General features: G+C 43.6%; 2 protein-coding genes across 3 annotated transcripts in view; one reads left to right on the plus strand and one right to left on the minus strand.

Moving 5' to 3' along the window:
• The window catches only part of SLC7A10 (solute carrier family 7 member 10), a 49,283-nt gene extending 43,641 nt beyond the window's left edge, over window positions 1-5,642 (plus strand). Inside the window, exons 8-11 of the mRNA XM_076348829.1 lie at window positions 431-527; window positions 3,688-3,837; window positions 4,198-4,375; window positions 5,411-5,642. Of these exons, the coding sequence (XP_076204944.1) occupies window positions 431-527; window positions 3,688-3,837; window positions 4,198-4,375; window positions 5,411-5,538 (553 nt within the window). The 3' untranslated portion in view covers window positions 5,539-5,642. The remainder of the gene's footprint in view (window positions 1-430; window positions 528-3,687; window positions 3,838-4,197; window positions 4,376-5,410) is intronic.
• Window positions 5,643-12,100: 6,458 nt separating this feature from the next.
• LRP3 (LDL receptor related protein 3) overlaps window positions 12,101-24,484 on the minus strand; it is a 28,730-nt gene continuing 16,346 nt past the window's right edge. For both annotated transcript variants that reach the window (XM_076349153.1, XM_076349154.1), the window contains exons 4-7: window positions 20,839-21,047; window positions 18,715-19,801; window positions 17,376-17,508; window positions 12,101-16,455 (exon numbers count right to left, since the gene is read on the minus strand). In XM_076349153.1, the coding sequence (XP_076205268.1) occupies window positions 15,643-16,455; window positions 17,376-17,508; window positions 18,715-19,801; window positions 20,839-21,047 (2,242 nt within the window). In that variant the 3' untranslated portion in view covers window positions 12,101-15,642. The remainder of the gene's footprint in view (window positions 16,456-17,375; window positions 17,509-18,714; window positions 19,802-20,838; window positions 21,048-24,484) is intronic.

Consider the following 24,484-nt stretch of genomic DNA (forward strand, 5'->3'; position numbering starts at 1 on the left):
ACCCTTTTGACACTGGAAATATTATCTATGAGGGTTTTTATGCCTTGGCTATGTATGGCTGATCACCACACAACCTTCACAGTATTCATCCCACCCTGGGTAAGGAAGCAACACTGACCAGCAGGCAGGGACCAGACAGATTTTGGTCCTCCTCCTCAGAGGTAATTCAGCATCTCAGAGCAGGTCATTTCACAGATGACATTAGCCATTAAAGGCCTCATATACCGAAGGGTCTAGTTTAAATAACTTACGCCAGGTTACGCAGGTAGTCTCTAGTCATTTCCCCAGTCACAGCCCAGCACCCACAGGCCACAGCTCCCTTCCATGGCAAGACCGATGCGGGCGGTTGAGATTAGAGTCGTTATATGGCTAGATATTGAAGAGGTTGTTGTGCACCCAGTGGATTCAGCATTACTATTCTTATTTCCAGGTTATGTTTCTCTGGTGCCCGAGAAGGCCACTTGCCAAGTTTGCTTGCCATGATCCACGTCAAGCACTGCACGCCCATCCCCGCCCTGCTCGTCTGTGTAAGTTTTAACATCCCTGCTCTGTCGCCCTGTAATCTGCTCTTAGAAATACTGAATCACGGAGAGGAGAGCTGAAAATATCCTTGAGAGGCCGTTTTACCCCAGAGGAGGAGAAGCAAGTAGCCTTGGAGTGCTGCTGGTGGGTGTTGGCTGAGCAGCTCTCACGGCCCCAGAGAGGAGCGGTCTTCAGCCTCCGAAATAATCTCTCCCACTCCCAACCACCTGTGACGCTTGGAAGGTTTCCCTCATACCTAACTTGAGCTGCAATATAAGCCCATTACCACTTGTCCTACCCACAGCAGAGATAGAGACTGACTTTTGAAACAGAGGTACTTCATTTAAGAAAAGACAAGCTCTTTTGACCAATTTTGCCTGCTTTCCACAAACATTTGGAAATCTCCATGGTCACTGCTAATATCACTCAAGCAGGGCTGTTTAGAATCTGCCACCAAAGCCAGAGACGTGGTGGGTACCAGGGAGAGGACAAAGTGCTCCAAAAGTTACTTACTCTCAACGAGCAAGACATCTTGTGAGGGATGATCGGGCAGTGCTCTGAGGATCAGGGGTATTTCTTTTCTGTGAGCCAAAAAATTGCGTAGGGACAATGATTACAGTGGCCCTGAATAAAGCATCTGCTGAATGGTACATCAGGCATACACCTGCAAAGATCAGAAACCAACAGGCCAAGTGTTGGGAGGGCTTGGCGCTGGTCAGGTTGCCAGTGTGCTCCTGCAGGAAGAAGATTTCTCTAACTTTTTATACAGCATAAATGTCCACGATACTAATGACTTATAGAAGTTATTTGAAACAAAGAGCTTTATACACTTTTACCAATAGTGAAGCTAGAATATGTGATGGGTTTTACTGCGGCATAGAAGATGTTAAGGAGGGAAATGATTCCTGGTGCTGCCGTCCCCAGCTGCATGGCCCGAGCAAGGGAACTCCCCGAAGGGCATTTTTGCTTGAAATCTCGGCTGCATCAACTGCTGCCAACTGCAGATTTGCCACTGATATCAAAACAGCAAGGGTTTGACCCCAGATGCACTAGGAAGGTGCTCGTTTCTGTGTCTCCTGGCTCTAACAGCTATTCTGGCACAATACACCCAGACCAAATTTCACCAAATAAGCCTCCTGCACATTCCACTTCTATGACAAAATACCCATCTAGCTGAGGCTTTACGGCATTCCTGGGGCTTAGTGCCCCACCACAAACATCTCGCACGTTGACCATGCAGGGTTTCGGGGTAAACTGCCCACGGTCTGCCCTGCCCCGGGCAGCCAGAGAGCTCTGGCCCCATCATGGGCTCCTGCCCGGCAGCTCAGCTCTGCTGGTGCCGATGAAGCAAAGCTCCTTTGTCCTTAAAAATGCATCGGCTGAAATAACACGCTGAGTTTCAGAAGCTGTTTCACTGTGAAACAGCCCCAACATGAGTGGGCAGCCTGAGCCGAGCTGGCCAATCAATCAGGCATACGCCAGCCCTCTGCTCTGCTCAAACCATCCCCTTGAATTACAGTGCAACTCACAGAACCGACACTGCATGTCAATTCATCATTTGAAGGTGTTTTAATGCAGCTCAGGGTATAGCAAATGCTACTAGAAAATATTAATTTCTTAACAAATAGAAATATAAAAATAATATCGTGTAGGCAGCTACAATAGCAAACTGGGTCAGACTTTAGCAAACCTAATTAATACATCAGGTTCCTTTTTGCCTTCTAATGAGTCGCACCTAGCTCTTTGCACGGAGAAAGATTTCTTTGTACATGGAGAAAGGCCTTTTTAACACCACCAGTGAGACCTGTATTTTTAATAATCCTTTCAAAAATCAAGGGGCCAAGCTAAATGTAAAATAGAGACTGGGGTTTTTTTTGCAAGACAATGGGGAGCGGCCGTCTCTCCCGCCTGCCGTGCCACGTCTGTGGCCAGGCGACTGGGGGGAGCAGCACGCCCCTCTGCAGCCTCGTACCACTCGGGTATCACGCCCACGCCGTGAGCAGATCTGACACATCAGTGTCACCTACGCACAAAATCTCACTGCTCCGAGCAGCATCGCTGCAAAACCCGTTAGTGGCAGGAAAGGGTCGTATGTGCATATGACACCATGCGCCTGTCAGAAGAAAGCAGGGAACATGTTATATGACACCAATATGAAATACTGTCCTATTTTAAATCCATTTTGTGGTGAGACTGCTCAATGTGTTGAAATCCCCCACGCCAAGCCTTCGAGGCTTTGAACAGGGGAACAGGGTCATTTGATTGTGATGGAGCATAACTCCTGGTGCCGGTGGCGCCGAAGCCCTCCCTCCCCAGAGGACTTTGCTGTTGAAACAGTTAATTAAGAAAAAGGGACATAAGCAAAAAGAGAGCCTGGAGTAACACAGCCCCAACTCCTGAGCGCTCTCTGGAGGGATTTGGATATTTAGTTTCCCTCAGGCTCTGGCCACCAGCAGACAACATTCGTAGGACCGGTACATGGTGCAGGCAGGGGCTCAGCTCAGCTCCTGGGGTACTGACGGGCAGGGGTGTGGGACCCAAGAACCAACCTCCTGGCCCCTGAGCCAGCTCTCCTGACTTTACAGAGTTACGCAGAAATACAGTACAAAAAGCAAGTGCAGGCATGGAAATTTCTACCATCCATCTGCCAGTTTCCAAACATGAGTAATGCTCAAAAGGTTAACGATGCCGGTCACCTGCAGCATGAGCCATGGGCCGGTGGGGGGAAAGGGCAAAGCTCTTGTTCTTTATAATATACAGGGCACCTGCAACAATGTAGTGCACTGACCACAATGTGTTAGTCTGCAAGAAATCCTTCTTTTATTAGAAATCCTCACCATAGGGTTCAATAGCTTTTAAAACACGCAACAGAAATGGGTGAGTGGGGCCAAGGGGAGCCCTGCCAGTCCTCCCAGCCCTGCCTGCCTGGGCAGCGGAATCTCCAGCTTCAGCATGCTCCAGATAACCCCGAATCCCCATTCAGCCCCAGCCCTGGAGGCACAGCTTGGGGATAACGCATCGAACTGCAGAAGGGAGCAGATGCCCAGCAGGGGCCATAAAAAAAAGGAGTTTAACTGCTTTCATGGGTTTTTTGCTTGGTTTTATTGCTTTTAAGCTACCTTTTCCAATAATGACCCAGGTAAGACCATGCTTCTCTCTTTGCAGTGTTTGGCCACTCTTATCATCATGCTCGTTGGAGACACATACACACTAATCAACTACGTGTCATTTATTAACTACCTCTGCTATGGAGTGACAATTATAGGCCTGATCGTGTTACGTTGGAAGAAACCCAAAATCTTCAGACCTATCAAGGTGACAATGTTAAAGCTAAATCTCTGGGTCACAATAGCGATGCAAAGGGCGGGATGGGCACACCAAGCCCTCCATCCTCCCATTTTGAAGAATGGCTTATGTTTTGAGGTAGTGGTAATGCTTTAAGGTCCCAAACCATGTCCCAAAGTGCCATTAGTGTAAAAACAGGATACACAGGCAGACCCCTTGTGAACTTGCTGGGGTGGGCAGAGAGGATGACAGCAGTGGAGGGAAGGAGGGCACGACCCACAGGGGTCCTGAAGCCGCAGCGCTGCCCGCAGGCCCCCACAGCCCCCTGCCGCTGGTCGGCCACTGCTGTTGCTCTGCACAGTTGTGCTCTGCTCTGCTCTCTCCTGGCAGGTGAACCTCCTCGTCCCCATCACTTACCTGGCATTTTGGGCATTTCTGCTGATCTTCAGCTTATACTCCGAGCCGGTCGTCTGTGGAGTTGGACTCATTATCATTTTAACTGGAGTGCCAGTGTTTTTTCTTGGAGTCTACTGGAGAAATAAACCAAAGTGTGTAAATAGGCTAATAGGTAAGCCAGTGCCATGGTACCTCGCTGCGCTCCTGGGGCTGCTGGTTGTGCTCGGGTCTGCAGGGATCTGCTTAACCTCTGACACATCGGCACTAAAACAGCCAGGGAACCGCCTGTGGCAAGCCCGACCACTGCTGTCACAGGCAGCCCCTGGGCACAAAGTGGCTCTGGCTTCAGCGGCGTTTTTCTGGCCAGACAGCACTTGCCTTTGAGCAACTGCTTTTCTCACTCCTGGGCACGTTTGCCTCCTTCCACGTCCCTGTGCATCTCCCCACCTGCTCAGCTCGCTCATGGCAGCCTGTCCTGGAGGAGATGCACAGGGGTATAACTTTAAGCATATGAAGACTAAATGAGCTATCACAAAAGGACTAATAAATGGCTGAGAGCTTTGCCTCCCTCCAGCCCTGCTTTCCTCCCGCTGTGCCACCAGCACGTCCCGCTGCACAAGCCCCGCATGGCATGATGAACTATTTCATACTCAAAAGATAAGAAAGCCTTACTTTATCACTCATGTAAAATTAAAACTGCACCTAAGTCTTTTATGTTTTGGTTGTGTTTGGCTTTGAATTGTTTTGCTCCGAGGTGAGGACTTTCAAAGAGCCAGGCCCTTCTCTCTGACTGGAAGGTTTCCACCGGCTGTGGTGGGGCCCCGCTGCCGGCAGCTCCCCAGGACCAGTGGTCCCCACCGCTGCCGTAGGGCCGACGCAGTGCCAGGAGGGCTGGCAGCCAGCCTGGCCCGGCCCTGCCAGCCTGCCATGCGCAGCGCCGGGCAGCTCTGTGAGGGGCCGGGGAAGGGCTGTGGATGGGCGTCCCTAAAGCTGCCTGGTCTTAACCTGCCCCTGCTTCGCAAACACTGTTTTGTGGCTGAGCTGGAGATGAAAAGGTTTGGAGGGGCAGTTGGTTGTGCAGCAGGGTCGAGCGGCCCCAGCTGGGAAGATGCACGTTCATTCACACGTTGCATCGCCCCGGCATCGCGCTTTTGTTTAGAAGAGCTTGAGGATCCGCATTAACCACCCGCACGTTTGCTCTTCGCAGAGTCCATGACGTGCTGGGGACAGAAGCTGTGTTTTGTGGTCTACCCTCAGGGGGGAGTTGCCGAGGAGGAGGAGGCACCCTCGGCCCGCTCTGGACGACTGGCAAGCGAGATGGCTGCAAGGAAATAACGACGCGGCCTCCGAGGCTGAAGTGGCTTCTTGTTTACATGCTGATTTTTGCAAAAAGTTTTTCTGTAAAAAAAAAAAAAATGTTTTTAGAGCTCCAATAGTGAAGCCCATAAAATGAGCTACACCCTTTATGGCATCTGTAGCTTTTAGTTTTTCCCTAAAAAAAAGAAAAAAGAGGAAAAAAAAAGAAAAGAAATAAAATATAAAATAAGGTGCTGGTTGTTTTTTTCTGGCAGCATAGTTGCTCAGCAGGGGAAAGCAGCACAGATACAGCTCTGGAATACTGATTTTAGCAGCCATAAGGGTCCATCAGAGACATACAAATTTAGGCATTTCGAAAGTAGGGCAGCTCCCGACCCAAAATCAAAGTGGAGAAATCAAGAGAAAGCAAGAAAACCCTGGGACACTCATCCCAGCAGGAAAATTCCTGTTGCTGTCTCTGGGTGGGGTGAATCCCCACGTAACACATGAGGTTTCAAAGTTACAATCCAAAAGATCGTCCCTCCGCATACCTGCAAGAGCACAGTGCATCCGTCCTGCCAGGGGCAGGGTCATTGTGCTGAACACTAACCAGCCTGGGCAGACTTTACTTTAGAGTAAAAGGTAAAAAATCAACAGCCTGCTTGACTGTTCAGACGTCATTTGGTGCCACAGAGAAAAAAATATACAGAAGTAGCGATAAAATCTCACATATCTCAATTTTGAATCCTTTTTGCGAAGGTGGAGCTGGGCTCCTGTATCCTGGATGGGGATGAAGATTATTGCACCGCCCAGGAACTCTTGCGTGAAGCTCAGCACAATTCGGGTGCCAACAGGGGAGGACAGAGATTTGGAGGGGTTTGCAGCAGGCTCAGCAGTGGGAACTCGAGGGAAACACGGGAACAAAGCACGACGTTTCTCCTTTTTACTGAAGCATCAGGTGATGTCACATTGCTTCAGAGACAAATTCCCCATTTCAACTATGCTCAGCCAAGTAACAAGCCTAAATCATTCTCACATCAGATGCTCTTTAGAAAGTGTTTTGCATATTTTATTTGTGGCAAACACTAGAAAAATTCTAGTTCGTGTATTTAATTAATATATAGAGATTTGCTGCTGTAGCAATACGGCCACTTTCACACCAAAGAATCTTTTGAAAATGCAAAATGCGAGAACAGCTCTGAGCAATATTTTGAATCGCTACTATTCTTCTGCAACTTTTGAAAACAAAAACTATCACATTCAGTAGCCTTGGTAACAGCCATGTGAATTTAATTTTAAAAGTATCTTTCCATGCGTTCCAGGCCCTGGTACAAAAATTAAGGGTTCATTAATCTCCTAGTTTGTCAAGTACCACACGCTCTACAAAGATTTAAGAATAGACTCAAAATAAGGAGTGAGTTCAAGGAACGTATCTTTCCAACACAATTCATTATTTAGAAGTATTTTTTTTAAATATCTATCCCTCTCTCTCAGAACTTTCAGATGGCAGACACCAAAAAGAAACACAACTTACACTCTTTTCTTTGTATAAAGCTGTTAATCATAAGAGATTAAAATATATATTTATCTAAAGAAAAAGGTGTGGGTTTGTATGTACATATGCACACATGTGGAGAGATTCCATATTTTAAATAATGTTATTAATATATAAAGTTTGCTAATGAAAATCATATATATTCAGCTTGCCTTTTCTTTTTTAATTCACAGCGTACCTCCCCTGTTTCTACTGGCTAAGCAGCAGCCGAACACTTAACCCATGTCGGAGGCTCTTGTGGCTGAGCCTTATTTTCCATAGTTCAAAATCCACTTTCTGTGGTATAATTTCCAACAGATTAATTTTTTCAATAACTTTATATTGTGGTTTAAACCCAGTTGGCAACCAAGCACCACACAGCTGCTCGCTCACCCTCCCCTCCCCGGTGGGATGGGGGAGAGACTCGGAAGAGCAAAAGTAAGAAAACTTGTGGGTCGAGATAAGAACAGTTTAATACTTGAAATAATAAAATAATAATAACAACAACAATAATAAATTGTAATGGAAAGTAAAACGAGAGAGAGAGAGAGAGAGAGAGAGGAACAAAACCCAGGAAGGAAAAAAAAAATTAATAAAAACCAAGAGGTGATGCAACTGCTCACCACCTGCCGACTGACACCCAGCCAGTCCCTGAGCAGCGATTGCTGCCTCCTGGCCAACTCCCCCCAGCTTATATACTGAGTGTGACATCATATGGTATGGAATATCCTTTTGGCCAGTTGGGGTCAGCTGTCCTGGCTGTGCCCCCTCCCAGCTTCTTGTGCACCTCCTCGCTGGCAGAGTATGGGAAGCTGAAAAGTCCTTGACTTAGTATAAGCACTGCTTAGCAACAACTAAAACATCAGGGTGTTATCACATTATTCTCGTGTCCTGGTTTCAGCAGGGATAGAGTTAATTTTCTTCCCAGTAGCTGGTACAGTGCTGTGTTTTGGATTTAGGATGAGAACAATGTTGATAACACACCGATGGTTTAGTTGTTGCTGAGCAGTGCTTACACTAGTCAAGGACTTTTCAGCTTCCCATGCTCTACCGACTGAGAAGGCTGGAGGTGCACAAGGAGCCGGGAGGGGGCACAGCCAGGACAGCTGACCCCAACTGGCCACAGGGACATTCCATACCATGGGACGTCATGCTCAGTACATAAACTGGGGAAAGCTGGCTGGGGGGGGCCGCTGCTCGGGGACTGGCTGGGCATCGGTCAGCGGGTGGTGAGCAATTGCACTGCACATCACTTTCTTTGTGTATTCTTATTATTATTACTATTATTATTATTATTTCAATTATTAAACTGTCTTTATCTCAGCCCATGAGTTTTCTCACTTTTACTCTTCCAATTCTCTCCCCCATCCCACCGGAGGGGGGGTGGGGGTGGGGGTGGTTATGAGTGAGCAGCTGTGTGGGGCTTAGTTGCCGGCTGAGGTTAAACCACAACATCATGTTAAATCCAAAACCCAGCACTATGCCAGATACTAGGAAGAAAATTAACTCTATCCCAGCTGAAACCAGGACACTTTATTATCTAGTGGGAAAATTAAATGTATTTTAAAACCAGCAATAATGATTGCTTTCAGAACTGCTAAGTTTTGGTGTGGTTTTATTTTTGTTTGTTTAAATAATTAAGGTATGGAAATCAGCCAGCATGGAAACTTTGCAGCTCTTGAGACAACAAGTCTGTATGATAATGAGAAAGGTAGTAGTAGTAGTAGTAGTAATAATAATAATAGTAATGATGTGCTGTAACTGCTACCAAGGCTTTCCTTGGCTATTGTTTAAGGGAATCAAAAGCAAAATTAAAGGACCAATTGCCTCATAGTTGTTAACTGGGTTTGGCTCACATTTTCCCTGATTATACTGCCATGCTTTAAAACAATCAACATTTGGCCTTAAATCAGAAGGCTGAATTTAGAACAGGATGGTTTAGTAGAGCTCATCTTCGAATTACATAGCAATTCCCAAAAGTTCTTCCACGATGTCTTATTTCATTTTTAGGAACAGCTTCATCTGTGCTCCCAACATCACATATACTGTTTTTTAAAGACTTTGCAAAAGTTAGTTTCTAATGTCTACAATTTCTAACCATAGAAATCAATGTACAGAACTAAAAAGATAAATTCATATGCTAAATGAAATTTAGCAGTGTGCTCAACCCCGTGTAAGTGTAATTTTCCAAAAGATGAAGCAACAGGCCCAAAGGAGACATAATCACTAGTACTTTAAAGCCCACTGAACAAAAGAAAAACCTGGAGACAGCTGACACTACAAGCATGCCAAGAATATTGTGATACTTGATATGGAAAAGCAAGTTGTTTCCAAAAGAAATGAGTTTAAACAAAGCTTTAAAAGCAATGCAATACTGTATGAGACTAGATATTATATGCTATTATATTTATGTAGCATAAAATATTAGAGGCTGCAATGCAGAAAAATAGTCTGTGCTGTTTATTCTTTTAGTGCTGGCAATAATACAGCATTCAGAGAATTTCAGAGGGAAAATGAGATAATGCAAGTATTAACAGGAGTATCACCTGTAAGTCAGCTTAATACAAAGTCAATGAAAGATGTATTGGATTATTCTTATCTGCATTAGCACAGTATCGAGAAAAGCAGCAACAGATCACGACGTCACTGTGCTACGCACTGTGCAAAATGGAGACTGGGAAGATAGTCCCTCTCCCAAATAAGATGACATTCAATAGGAAATAGGAGCTGGGTGGGCACCGATGAGAAGCATAGGGAGAATGAGGCAGAGGTGCTGCTGCTGGCCCCATCATAAACTTGATAAAGGAATTGGTTGTTTTCAGTTCACATTAATATGTAAACCAGAAGAGTTTGATCTCAGCAGGGTCAAGAAAAGAGACTCGTATCAGCTCAGAGCTTTCATCCAACTCAGGAAGGATTGATGAGTCACTGTGTATTTAATAATACATTTGGGTTGGAAGCATCTTTACAACAAATGTATCCAAAAATATGCAGAGAAGATTTCATTAGCCACGCTCAACCACTTCTGAAAGCACAACCCTGACTCAGCCTTTGACCACGGGACTCAAGCTGGTGGCTCCAGAAAAGCACCACCATCACCTGGTGACGAGTTGTAGTGGGTTGGGAAGCCCGGGACAAAACCCGCTACCATTGCTTTTCTGTGAACACGCTAATGCTGTGAAAGCAAACGTGCCTCTTCATGCCAAAGAGCTGAAGCTAAATAAAATGACTCATCTTCGAGGGGAAAGCAAACAAACAAACAAACAACCAACCCCCAGCAAACGTGCTGTTCCACGCTTCATTTTCAGATGCCTTTGTCAAGGTATTTCTCATGTTTCACTCTCTTATTTGTGAATTCTTGAAACCTTGAAAACAAAACACGGTTACTTTCCAGACCCTTCGTACCAAGCACCGAATGACAAGAAGTTAGCAATTATTCAGCTGCTGAGGAGTTTTGAGAGGTATTGAAGTACATGTCATAATTGGAAGTGTAAAGAAAAAAATGAAAGGTAAACTTGCTTGGAATTTGTCCCTTCCTAAAGCTTTAGAGTTCAGACGGGTGTGCCCTGCCTCCACCTCCGACTCCAGTTGTGAATACAGGCAAAGTCTCTTTGGTTTTTTAAACCTCCCCTCCTCGGTCCTTGACACTTCTCACCAGTGCTCTAACTTCAATGAGAAACTTCTGCACTTGGACAAATGAAAAAGGAAAATCCAAGGAAAAGGATTAGAAAGTGACCAAAAGATGCTGAGAAGCCAAAAAGAATTTGTCTTAAAGTCCTAAGGTAGGAGATAGCGATAGAAGGGAGGGAGACCTAGAAGGCATCATAAGGCAGGAAACATACAGAATGAAGAGCGAATAAAATGTAAACCTCTACCACTCACATCAGCCTTGGTCACCGTTTAGTCCCCGTAGCCAAGAACACAAGAGCCAGAATCTGAAAAGCGGAGGATGGCCTATTGAATCGTTTGCTAGGGTAACAGACTGACAAGAGACAGATGAGGTTTGCTGCCTGCAAGGTTCAGGTCACGGGCAGATAGCCATTTGTACTGGATTTTAAATCCTAATGCCTGCCTGGGAGATTAAAACTCAGTTTCCTGCAAAGACCAAAAATCTTAAATAAGCAAAAGCAGTTCTTTTCCCTCTCAGAGAAAGGTCTGATTAAAAAATACATAATTCCCTCAAGGCTTTTCGAGTTAGCTCCTTGGTTTGTCGTAAGACATATCTATTGCACTGCACAGGCTGTCAACAAACTCTGCTGCAAACTCACAGGTATCATTTATTACTCTATTTCCATTTTATGGGCTATATTCATTTTGGCCTCACTTACATCAGGATATGGTTTGTAGTATTACTGCTTGTGCCACTATCATTGCAGCTGAATCAGCACTTCATGACAAAGCAAAGCAAACACTCTTTCTACTAGGTTAGGAGGTATTATCCCTCTGCATCAAGCTGTGTCCTCCCGTACTTCATGGCTACGGATAAATCTGGACGACCATAAAGTCTGTCCAATTCTCTTCAACACAGATAAGGATTTCCAAGTCTGTAGAGTAAATCTCTGCCAACACAAAATAACTCGGCCTCCACCTTCTACTGAAGAACAGCAGGACAGAGCCAGCGGTACCCTCCAAAGCACAGACTGGGAAGGGGAAGCATCAATAAAACAAGCATTGCCCTCAGCGATGGGAATGAGAGGCTGTACTTCAGAAATGATTTTTTTTTAACCACCTAGAGTCATACATTTCAGGACTTCTTTTTGTTATTTGGGGTATATGCATACATGCATTTTAAAGGCAGTTGTATACAACAGTGAATTGCTAGTGGTAAGGTTTCACATTTACTATCTAAAAAAGTGATGCACCTCCACAGCTTCAGCTACCAGAAAAAGCAGATAAAAAAACCAAAACCAAAACCACCCAAAGCAAAACACAAACACCCCGACCCTTCATATTCACGTCAACACATTGAGCCATGGGTTGGCATATGCAGAGTCAGAGTCAAACAAAGGCTGTGGGAGTACAATTTAGGCACCCTCGATCTTTGGTGAGTGACAGTCAGAAACCCAGTCTCTGGGCACGTGAAATTTTATTAAAAATTAAGAGATCCAAAGCACAAGCAAAGTATGATGATGCCCAGCATCTTACTTGCTTAGTATCATTGTCCAGGAACCAGCAGACATCAGCAACCACGATGCCATACCTGAACCATATACCTGTACGTATGTTACTCTAAAATGTTCTATCTAAATGAATATATACAACATGTAAATAAAAAAAACCAAAAACAAAGCAGAGAACAGAAAAAGAAAACAAGTACATTTAAGGGATGTTACAGAGTCATACACAGCTGGAAGGTGCCAGAATTTCAAACAGAAATATTCCCCATGTTTTAATAGCAGTAAGAGAAAAACGTAACAGGGTCACTTTTCCCTTAATGCTGCCTATGAGCTTCCATTCTTCTTAAACCTGTGTAGGTATTCTCTATTCAGAGATTTTTTTAGGAAGGTTTTTTTGGCTGCTTGGACAGGGGAGTTTTGTAGCTTTTTTTTTTTTTTAAGATCTTAAATACTTTGTTTCCCTTCTGTCTACAAAAATCCTTAAAGAGTGCAGAAAAGCATTACTAAAATAACAAAAAATTTAACAGATTTATTAGCTGATTAATGTTCGGTTGTATAGTCATTGAAGTGTGGAATTTTCCACTGAGCAAAGAAATGTAACAATGAGCTCTTCCTGTTCACGGCTGGCATAGTAGCAGTTTTTTGCCCTTTTTTTTTTTTTTTTTTAAAGAAGTTCTGAATACAAGGAGGCAGCTTACATGAAACAGAACTTAGGTGTCCTCGAGGATGGTTGATTCACTGCTAAATGCTTACAAGAGCTGGAGGAAGGGCAGACGTACACTACGGCAGACTGTGGTTTCTTCAGATATTGACATTCCAGGACACTGCAACACACCTGTTTGTGCTCACAGCACAGATATAAAGGTTTCTTCTGCAAAATTAACAGTAAATTTGTGACTCCTCCCTCCAAGGAATGAGCTAGGGGAGCCAGGAGAGAATACTGTCTTGCAGAATACAAAAGTTAGGTGCTTACAAAGAGCACCAGGCTTGTACCTCTCGATGCAAGGCTATAAATTCCAGTAGTAAGGGCTGTGAACATTTCTGTACACTTCAAGCATCAAATTTTCATTAACCTGGATTTTTTCAAGTTTCTAAAAATAAAACCTTCTCAATGAAATTTCCACTGAGTTACCAAATGGATCAGTACACAAAATATGGACAATATAATTAAGAAATTATGTGAAGTTACACATCTTGAAATAAAATACAGTGTTAGCTGTTCAGGGTTGTTCCCAAAATATAGCAGTATTCTGAAGTACATATATTTCAACTTTAAAAGCCTTACAGTGGTGACAGTTTAAGGCATAGTATGATCAACATTATTTTATTATAGAAATACATTTCTGTAACAGAATTAAATATATACTTATTTCTAAGGTCCTTCGTATCTGCACAATATTAACCTTGAAATATAATCTTCCTCCCAATTATAATTAACTACTTTACACATACAATTCTGTGTATTTAAAATTACCTTTAGACCAAAAAAAAAAAAGACAATACAACCTGTAGCCTTAGATGCAAACAACAACCCTGGCAGTGTAACGACTACAGTACATGGCCTTGCAAAGGTGGAATGTACCTAAAATGTTTACAAATGCTGTGAAAGCAACATCTCTTTCAAAACTACATTTCCTTTGATGAAATGAATTCTGATCACAAAAGCACTTGGAAAAAGTGAGTGAGCAGTATTTATTTAATGTAACTACGACTCTTACTTGTTATGCATTTTGCCACAAGCCCTTCCTGCTATTAATGCCCTTAAGGAGTTTGAATCTTCTGCCTCTGGAATGCACAGTATGAAACCAGTTTGCAACTGGGAAAAAAAAAACAAAACACCAAACTTCAATTTAATCCTTCCATGTTACAGTTCAGTAAAGCCAAAGTCCTATTCCTTGTTCTTTCTAAGGCACTCCCCCAGAGGGAGTCCTAGTAAAAGATCCAGGGAAAAATATAGCCCATTTAAAGGAAAAAAATCTTTGACACTGACGTAAACTTAACTGTTCACTGCGAAAGCCTGTTTGCCTTTCCAGCCAGGAGGGTCCAGTGGACAGCCGAGCCCAGGTCCACCTCAATTTTACAGGTTCAGTTAATAACTTCGGGCAACTTGAATTCCTACAGCAGTAATTCAGAGCACTCAGGCATTTACAGAGTAGCAGCATCAATTCCTATATAAAGCATTTTAGTTTGTCACTGTCTCACAGGGGAATTGAAGCAGAGCTCTTGTTAGAGCATGGGGGAGCCTGGACAATGCCCCATCCATCGCAACAGGGCCAAGCTATCACACAGCAACGTTCTGTCATTCTGCACTGAGTCACTCCTGGTTAAGCAATGTCACCCTTCTTCCAGGTAAATAACTTGCTTGCTTTTAATTACACTCTAAAAAAAAAAAAAAAAAAAGGCACCAGTTTACATTTAAGTGTTGTACAATCCACAGTGTGAGCTTTGAAAATGGCACTGATCTATTTCAGTTCTTAAAAGAAAAAAGCAAACAAAAATATCTAAAAATAAAAAATAAAAAAAATATTTATACATGTGCACCTAGGTAGCAGATTTACAAGCAAACTTGTGAAGCAGATTTTATTTCAAAATAAAATAGCAGTCTGATCCTGACAGTTACCAAGTGCTCAGTGCTTCCTACTGCAGCCAACGGGAGCTGTGAAGCCTCAATATCCTTCAGGGCACACCCAAAGTGGTATAATCATAAAAGTCCCTGAAAACAGAAGGGAGGAGGGGGAGGAGGGGAAAAAGAGGGTAGGGAGAAAACAAAAAAAGAAATATTGCTGCAACTGGGGTTGAATGCACTCCGCTTATACTGAGCACTGCTAATCTCTTATTACAAAGCTGTAGCAGATAAGACACCTGGCATCATTCTGGGTATTCCATAGAGAAACTTTGGTTTTAGTGGATGCCTCAAGGTACATATGGCCATCAAAACATTTCTGAAGGAAGCAAAGGAAGTGAAAAATTTCTATAAAGAGGAAGCTACAAAGGATTTTATTTCCTTCTAAGTATTTTTAATTAAAATTGAATTTTAATTAAATTACGATGTGTAAAAAGACAACATTATTTCTAGTTTAGTACTCATAGTTACAATGACTGGTGCCTGCCCCAGATTCCAACAGAGTTCTCTCTAGTTTCAGTAAGACCACTTGAAAAGCAAAGAAACACTAATTCCCTGAACGCAGAGTGAATAAATGCACAGAAGAAATACCAGAGGATGGAGATGCCTCCAAACTGCAGTGACACACTCTTGCTCTCCTAGCCCCTGACATCGTATACTGGCCTACTTCGGCCCCACTGGAGTTTCAGGAATAGCAATGAAGACAAAAACTTGTCCCATTTAGTCTTGTACTGTACTCCCTGGGGGATTAAAGCACACTGGTTTTAAGAGACAAAGTTGAGAGCACAGACATACCACCTATCATCAAAGTGCACTGTCATATAAACAATGAAGTTACAAAATTTACAGGGCCAAAACAAAACTTTTTATTAGCAAACAAGTAAAGATTCATCATCACTGGTATTAATTTCGGAGAGGGGAGTAGAGGACTCTAATATTGGCACTTCCACAGAATGGCAACAAGCCGCATGAATACCCAAAGGCTCCTCCCGGTATGAGTTAGGGCAACATCGGTTTTGTCCATCCACTTGGATATGAACATTCATAGGGCTGTCTGAATAAGCAGACTCCCACTTTTTTAAGGGTAACCTACACGGCTCTTCACTCAGTGGATGACTTCTACTTAAACTACTGCCCTCTGGGACAGTCCTCCTGGATGCTGACCCTCCATGGATCGTTTCTGTGACACTTTCAGACAAAGGATCTCTGAAAGCCTTTCCTGAATCCACTTTTCTGGACTGCTTAAACTCACTGCCAGAGGTCTCACCACCTAAAGATTTATCAGCGTGTCCAGCCTCAGGCTCTGCATGTGCAGCTGTGCAAGTATTCGGTAAGACATTTGAAGGCGATGGCTCTGTGATTTCAGTCTCTGGCTGCAAGCTGCTACATCCAGCTTCTTGTAGGCCCCTGGCTTGGCCGTGGGCATCTGCCTCTAAACTAGGTCCTTCGGGAGAAGGTGGAGGACTCCGAATAGTCCCATCAGCACGGTTGATGATTCCATCACCCAGGGTAGTCTGTGAAGTGCGGGCGGGCGTCAGGAGTGGGATCTGTCCTCTCACCCGAGGTCTGTGGAAGAGTCTGTTCCAGAGCCTGCCCAAGCGCCGCCGAGACGAGCTCCGTCTTGACGAGTGTCGTCTCATCTGCCTCCTCATAGCTGTTCGAATGTTCTGCAGCACAGAAGCCTGTAACACAGATGTAACAGACTATGATTTCACACATACTCAAAAGACTTCTCCTAAACCTTGTTCTTTCCACTAGTATATCCACCTTACCAGAATTCTCAGACTTGATCCCTACACTGCCTTGTTAAATGCGTATTTTCTAATGAACTATTTAAGAATACCAAAGACAGCTCTGCCTGTACCAAAAGACTCTCCCTTGAAGTGTTTCCTTTATGAGTTTAAGCTCTACTTGTCTGCCCAGGAAGATGCTCCACTCACACGATCAGACCACTACTAATGAACCAGACTGCAGACCACTGAGTCCTCTATCATCAGCAATAGCAGAGGATCCTCAAAAGCTGATGACAACAGCACAGAAGAAAGGCCAAGGCAAACTACTTCTCCACTTGCGTAACAAACTACAAGAGCTTTATCACACTAGGAACTGCATCACAGTTGGATACTTTCAACAGAGCACAGGAGATTTTTGAGAACTCAGCAATGAAACAGAAGAATGACTTAATGGCTTCCCAGTGTAATGTATTTGTAAATGAAAAATAGCCCAGAATTTCCAAAAAATGCTGCTAGAGACCTTACTTTCTTATCGCTTCAGGCACATTTACAGTTTCAGCTTGAAAAGCCTTTTTTCTATTTACTTTCTGACCTTTGTCTCTGTTCATTCTATCTTGATGTACTGCAAAACAGCATGTGGTTATCTCACTGCTGTTCCCTAACACGTAAACACATTTAATGCGTTCAAAACTACCCACAGCACCAAGATGCATAACTGTGGTTCTTCAGCTCCAAGTAAAACATACACATTTTTATGAGACTTCCATAAAATTAGCACAGCTACTGAAAGAATACAGTTCCAGATTGATTCTATCTGATTTATAGCAGTTTGGCTGCTGATAGGTTCATTGGCACTTGCGTCTCCATACTTGTGATGCATTGTACACAGGGAAGTCTTCAACTGGGGGGATAAGTCCTTGTGCAATCAGCTGCCCATAGGAAGGTGGAGCTTCCCGCCGCACAAACTCTGCCTCAAGTCGCGTCATCTGGGTCTCAAACGCTCTGGAAACAGAACCAGAGGGAAAACATAGAAGAGAAGTAACAGTCAGTTTGTCCTGCCTCCCTCACATTAATGTATAAAAGCAGTGCAGAGGGCTTCACACTAGCAGCAAAAACGCAAACCTTCAACTAGGCTCCATGAAAATCTTATCAGGATGCTAAAATAAACAAAAGGAGTAAGAGCAGAGGGTATAAGAATCAGTGAATCAAATCAGCAAACTCTTTGGTGCAGTCCCAGGTTGGGCTCTGTGGCAACTGAAGTTTTTTCAGTTGGCCAGCTTACACTAGTAACAGTGATAACTTGTTCAGCAAGGGCCCAAAGGTTATTTTTGGAAAAGACAACATTAAGAACTGGAAACAATCACACAACAGGGGCAGCTTGCAGCTGCAGAGAGCTTTGGCTGTCCTGCCAGAACCGAGGCACTGAGGTTCCCAATATAGCACAGCGGCTGGTTTCCAGCTCCTTAATCATGCAGATTTGATCAGGAGAGAATGTAAAGCACACTGCGCTGAAAACACAAATGGTGTCAGCAGCACGGCACAGAGCTGGTGCACACGACAAGAGACGGGCTTCAGAAAGTCCCTTATGACTGTTTCCCAAAGGGCAGAACCAGGCTTGCACAAACACACAGAACACAGACACAGAAACACACACTATCCATACAGCAAGGCATATAAGGACCGGGGGAAAGGGGCACAGCTCACACCAATGGGAACAGTGGAGGTAAACAACTCCTGCTCAGAACGGGCCCCGCCACTGCAGGACACCGCTTTTAGTAGAACTGAGGACTAGAGTCTTTGGGGAGGGCAGGGGGAGAGTTAGTTCAGATTCAGCAAAGACTTCACTTTAACAGTTCAGCATTCAGTTTTTGGCAGTGCAAGGGGTTTGTTGCAGGAGGAGGAGGTGAGAGAGGAAACTGCTCAAAACAGTTTTGATTTAAGTTAGATACAGGTTCTGCCAGGCTGCACAATAAATGTATATTTCTCATAGACCACGGAAGAGCTGACATTCCCCTCACTGCTTCCGAAAATCTTAACGACTCTTCTCTAAGCCTAATGCTGTGACTGCTCTTTAATTGTCATCAATTCCTTGGATTGATTTCACAGTATTTTGCAAATTCTCTGGTTAACAATCGACTTTTTTCCCTTTAAACAAAAAGGAAAAAAAACGCTACAGCTACTAAGGCATCATAAAAGCAAGATGCTTACCTGTATTCCCTGGTCCTCAGAGAATATAATTTAAATGCACAACCCAGTGCTATCACCAGCAGCAAGCCACACACAAGACTCCCAATCAGAGCAGCTGTGATGACCTTCCTGGGAACGATCACCAGGCAGTTATGTTCATCGCTTCCATCCTGGCAGTCTTCTTGGCCGTCACAGCGCCAAGTCTCAAAGATGCACAGATTTGTACCACAATGGAAGTTTCCTGGCTGGCAAGTAAAGCAGTTTTTTTCATCCGAGCCATCTGGGCAGTTCTTTTGGTTATTGCAGCGGTCAAGTATTGAGTAACAAAGCCCACTGTTTCCTTCACATGGGTATTCATTCTTCTGGCAAGCGGGACAGTTCTCCTCGTCCTTGCCATTTGGACAGTGCCACCAGCCATCACAATGCTGCTTATCTGTGAAACACTCCTCATCGCTTCCACAAGGGTGTTCCCAAGGAAGGCAATAGCCTTTCACCTGATAGGTTGCATTGAACCCATGGCCAGTGCTCTTGGAGCGGGCATGATATGAGACAGTGAGCTGGCCCTTTGATGACTCCACACTCACCGAGTGCCTATTGTTGTGGTACGAAAATGTTTGCATTAATTTGTCACCTCTCTCTTCAATGCCATCATACACCTTCACATAGTCGTTGTAGCCTAACTGCAAATCAAGCTGCAACAGGACATGTCGATTATCTTGTGTGTCCACGTACCACGTGCAACGAAGGTCTGATCTGCTGTGATCAGCACGGAATAAGTCTGGGGAAGCAAAAGATCCATAAAAATTACCCAGCCTTTTGCCACAGGAAAGATCAGGACAATTATCTTCGTCCGAACCATCACTGCAGTCCTTAACTGAATTACATCTCAGCTCGTTCATCAAGCACTTGGTGGAGTGGGCTGCACTGCACTGGAACATTCCTGAGGGACAGATGCTGGATGGAGGCTCTGTCGGAGGGACAGTGCAGTTTCTCTCATCCGAGTTATCACCACACTCATCCATGGAATTACACTTCCAAGTACTGGGAATACACTTTCCGTTTGCACAACGGAATTCATCTGACTGGCATACAGCCTGACCTATCTTTCCTGTGAAAGAGGGCAAGGAGAAAAAAGTCAGTATCAAAACTTTTAGAACCATCTGATGTCACTTTTTAATGTCTACTACCCTAGAATCATAGAATCATTAAGGTTGGAAAAGACCTCTAAGATCATCGAGTCCAACCGTCAACCCAACACCACCAGGCCCACTAAACCATGTCCCTAAGCGCGTCACCTACACGTCTTTTAAATACCTCCAGGGATGGGGACTCAACCACTTCCCTGGGCAGCCTGTTCCAATGTTTAACCACTCTTCCAGTGAAGAAATTTTTCCTCACATCCAATCTAAACCTCCCCTGGCACAACTTGAGGCCAATTCCTCTCGTCCTATCGCTAGTTACTTGGGAGAAGAGACCGACACCCACCTTGCTACAACCTCCTTTCAGGGAGTTGTAGAGAGCGATGAGGTCTCCCCTCAGCCTCCTTTTCTCCAGGCTAAACAACCCCGGTTCCCTCAGCTGCTCCTCATAAGACTTGTTCTCCAGACCCTTCACCAGCCTCGTTGCCCTTCTCTGGACACGCTCCAGCACCTCAACGTCCTTCTTGTAGTGAGGGGCCCAAAACTGAACACAGTATTCGAGGTGCGGCCTCACCAGGGCCGAGTACAGGGGCACGATCACTCCCCTACTCCTGCTGGCCACACTATTTCTGATACAGGCCAGGATGCCATTGGCCTTCTTGGCCACCTGGGCACACTGCCGGCTCATGTTCAGCCGGCTGTCGACCAGCACCCCCAGGTCCTTTTCCGACAGGCAGCTTTCCAGCCACTCTTCCCCAAGCCTGTAGCGCTGCATGGGGTTGTTGTGGCCGAAGTGCAGGACCCTGCATGTCACAAGTCAATTGGTCAGGACAGTACACTTCAGAAATACTGTTAAAAAGCAAAGTGGAAATAATATCAGTGTTACCACGCTAACACCTTACAGTCATCAAGACTGGCCCAAGACTCCTGTCAACAAAAAATACTACTGTCTTTAAGTTTTGCCAGAGAGAGTATAAGTGAAGCCAACAAAACTGTAAGATTTTACCTCTAATATAAGAAAGGCGAAATCCCTGAGCCTGTCCTGAGCTTGATGCATCTGAGTGAAAAAATATCCAAACATGGTCCCTTGCAGAGATGAAAGACGGAGGTATGGAAGATCCACACACTTTGTACTCCTCCCTCTTGGAAGATGGGCCAATCATCAACCAGTCTACTGCACACTTCTGAGAGTCTTCCAAATCAAAGTTCTTAAAACTGTTAGGAACAAAAGAAAACACAAGTTACAAAGAGGAGATGTATCTGGAACAAAGCCAAACAGAGAAAAAACAGACTGTAACAGCTGACTTTCTGCACCAAGCAGTGCTGACGTAAAGAGATCACATTCAAAAATAATGAAACACCTACAGTATCTTGAGTACATATAAACAGAGCACTCAAATTCACCCAATTTGGAAAAGCACCCATCTCATGGGCGTAAACAGCATGCCAAGTAGCTCCAAAAGCTGAGAGGATGATTCCTTTTTTACTCAGAGTCCTTAAACAAAACTACTTCCTAAAATACAGGTATGAGTAAAAGCAAAATTCCAGAATACATTATACAGAAGGTAGATTAATTTCAGCAGTCTTTTCCAAACTTAAAAGCTATGAAATTATGAGATGAGAGGACAGACTACTGTCTTGGAAAAAGAACAATAGGGAGCAGCACAAAGAACCCTAAAGGGATAAATAGGAGAGATAAAAATCAACTCTTCAAGCTATGGATAGGCAGGGAGAGGGCAAGAAGAGAACAGGACGGCAAGGGGTGGAAATGGAACCTAAAGTCTAACACTGTTATTTTTTAATTCAAAGACTAAAATTTTCTCTTTCTGGGAATGCAAACACAGAGCAAACAAGCCTATAACCTTTTACAGTCAAACCTCCAGCCCTTCCGCTGACTCAAGCCCAGTGATTATTCAATAGTAGCCTACCCAGTGCAAAGAGGTGCCCCAATTGTTTGCAGAACACTGAACACAACCAGGTAATACTCCCTATCCTGTAGCTTGGGAACCATACAGGGTATTTGTTGTCTGATGAAACAGATTACATTTGCATTCAGTAATCTGCAATGACAATAGCATTGCACAGAGAAGCACACTCATTAGGAAAGGGCACACTGTTCAGAACACTTAGAAATAAATTTTGGTCCTCTTTCATATAACTCAGCTACACAATATTAACTTGGTAGAAGTTTGTGCATACTCTGTGCAAATACCTAGACAGACGTTTCAGAAAGGCTGAAAAGCTGCTACGAAATACAGACCTCCTTCCACAAAGAATAAAAGAAGAATTCTTTGAAAAAGATAAACTGAAAGATAATTTTCTGGTATCACTGTGTATTTACAAAAAGCTGTCAATGCCTGCCAGATCTTGCTGTTTGAAGGTGAAAGGGAAAAAGCAGCAAATACATAAACTAGCCAATTCATTTAAGCGGGAGACCCAGCCTACACACACCTGTAGGTTCTACCAAACGTACTGGCTTAATAACGCTCAAAAAAAAAATTATCAGCAAGAGAATGAGAAGAGAGCACTGAAAGTGTTAAGTTAAAATGGAAATTAAGAGATGTCCAACAACATATGTGCAGGCAAGGACAATCCACCCAGAAATATGTCCTTCCTCTTTTCTAACTCTTTTTCTCCCACCACGCTCTATGAGTCTTCCCAGCTGGGAAGAAATATTCCCACACCACCTAACTCTTTGCTATAAGCGATCTCATCAAGCTTCTGAAACCAGCATATTTTGCAAAGAAGTTTTAGATGACTGTGCAGTCAGAATGAAAAGATTTAAGTATTCAGCCATGCAAAGGAAAACTAAAGAGTATCTGTCCCAGGTGTTCCGCAAAAAACTTTTTAATGACTAAGGAAGTGTATGAACAGGCACTACAGCATGAAAAGGAATTATACAAAGCATCAGTGAAACTGTGGGCACCCACGTAATGTCTGTTGCAAGAGATGTGAGACAGCATTGCTCAGCTACCACACTGGTTTTGCTCTCTGTAACTCATTTTGGCACCAGACATCAACAAGGGTTTCTATCATCTACTTGCAGGATTGTTTGTAGGGTTTTCTTGTCATCAAGACTTTTTGGATAAGTATTAGAAATACCTATCTGCCCAACAACAAAAATTTTTAAGAAAAGGGAACAGTCACTAAATCAAGAAATGGAAACTCAGAACTGGGAAGGGGTGGGGGGAATGACTAGAAAACTTCTGCTTCTGCTATACAAACAAGATCATTTACTAAATCTTTTGATCTCTTACTGCTATAGTTATTTTAGATGTACCAGGATCAACCTTAAAGAGCTAAACAATTTGTTCTCCTACCCTACCCAGTTCCCAGCACTCCAGCCAAGTCCCACATCCACTCATTTTCCCCACTGCTGAAAAGAGCTACTTTTGTCTATCAGGTAAATAATTCACCCATAGTGTTGTTACACAACGCAGACTGCACACACCCAGGGGAGAATTTGCCTGTATAATAAGCTGTCTGCACCTTACATTAAAATGCATTTCTTTCGGGGCGGAGAAAAGAAAAGGTTTAACACTTTTAAGATTCATACAAAAGAAGAGTACAGAAAAGTCAGCTACATGCACATGCCTTGTTTACAAACTCTTTTGCAGATGATAGCAATACCTCTGGAGAGCCTGCATTTGTGTATAATCAACAATATCTTCTACTTACACCTTGAGAATGTAGTATTGTACATTCCTAATAAAGGGCTTTTTTTAGTTTATCATAAAGGGTGTGGAAGAAGAAGAAACTTTAGTCCCACCTTCCAAAGCAGAAGCACAGGCATACAGACGATAACTGATTTTCGAGTATTAGTTGTGGATCTGAAATAGATTCAGAGCAGAATCCCACACTTCTCCACTACGAAATCCAAGCTTTGACCACAAAACCAACTGAGTACAAGGGCGACGAGGCAGAATAGACTTGCAAGGAAGTATAATCTTTAACAGCCTCCCTGAAAACACCATGCCTCTCAGGGACGCACAGCTACTGAAACAAATGCCTTGGTATTCGAAAAAAGGCAATACAGAATAGTCACAAGAATGTACTCTTTTTAAAAGCCAATAAGCATCTTAGTCACAGTTGCCTAGGAGGTTCAAACACCATTGAATAAACACAATTTCTCTGAAAATATGTAATAGATACCATAGCAGTTATAAAATTTCTTCTTCTAAGGGCAAAAGCAAAGTCAAAGCAATTATATTCTACCTCATGCAAACTAAACAACAGACATATTTTGAACAAATTTTGCTTTGACTAAGGCATTGTCACTCCACTCCAGCATCCTTTTAAGTTATATTGTCTCCACTGGAAGCAAATTTTGCCCCATTTAAATTGATGGTGATTTTACTCAAGACCAAAAGCATGATATATTTGAACGAGCCATCAACAAATCTCAACACAAAAAACCCTCCTTTGTAAAGAAATACAAAACAACATGAATACATACATGTGCACGTATAAATATATATAATTGGTTTTCACTTTATAACGCATTAGCAACAACAAGGTTTTGTGTCAGAAGTTTCTGCCACACTAATCTGACATTAAATAGCCCACTGATTTATTTTACCTAAGAGTCCTGAATAGTGCGTTCAACCTCTGCTACTTCATTTCTTTCATAATCTGTAATTAGATCTAGTGCT

This window comes from Aptenodytes patagonicus, chromosome 11 (genome assembly GCF_965638725.1).
Source record: "Aptenodytes patagonicus chromosome 11, bAptPat1.pri.cur, whole genome shotgun sequence".
Taxonomy (NCBI): Eukaryota; Metazoa; Chordata; class Aves; order Sphenisciformes; family Spheniscidae; genus Aptenodytes; species Aptenodytes patagonicus.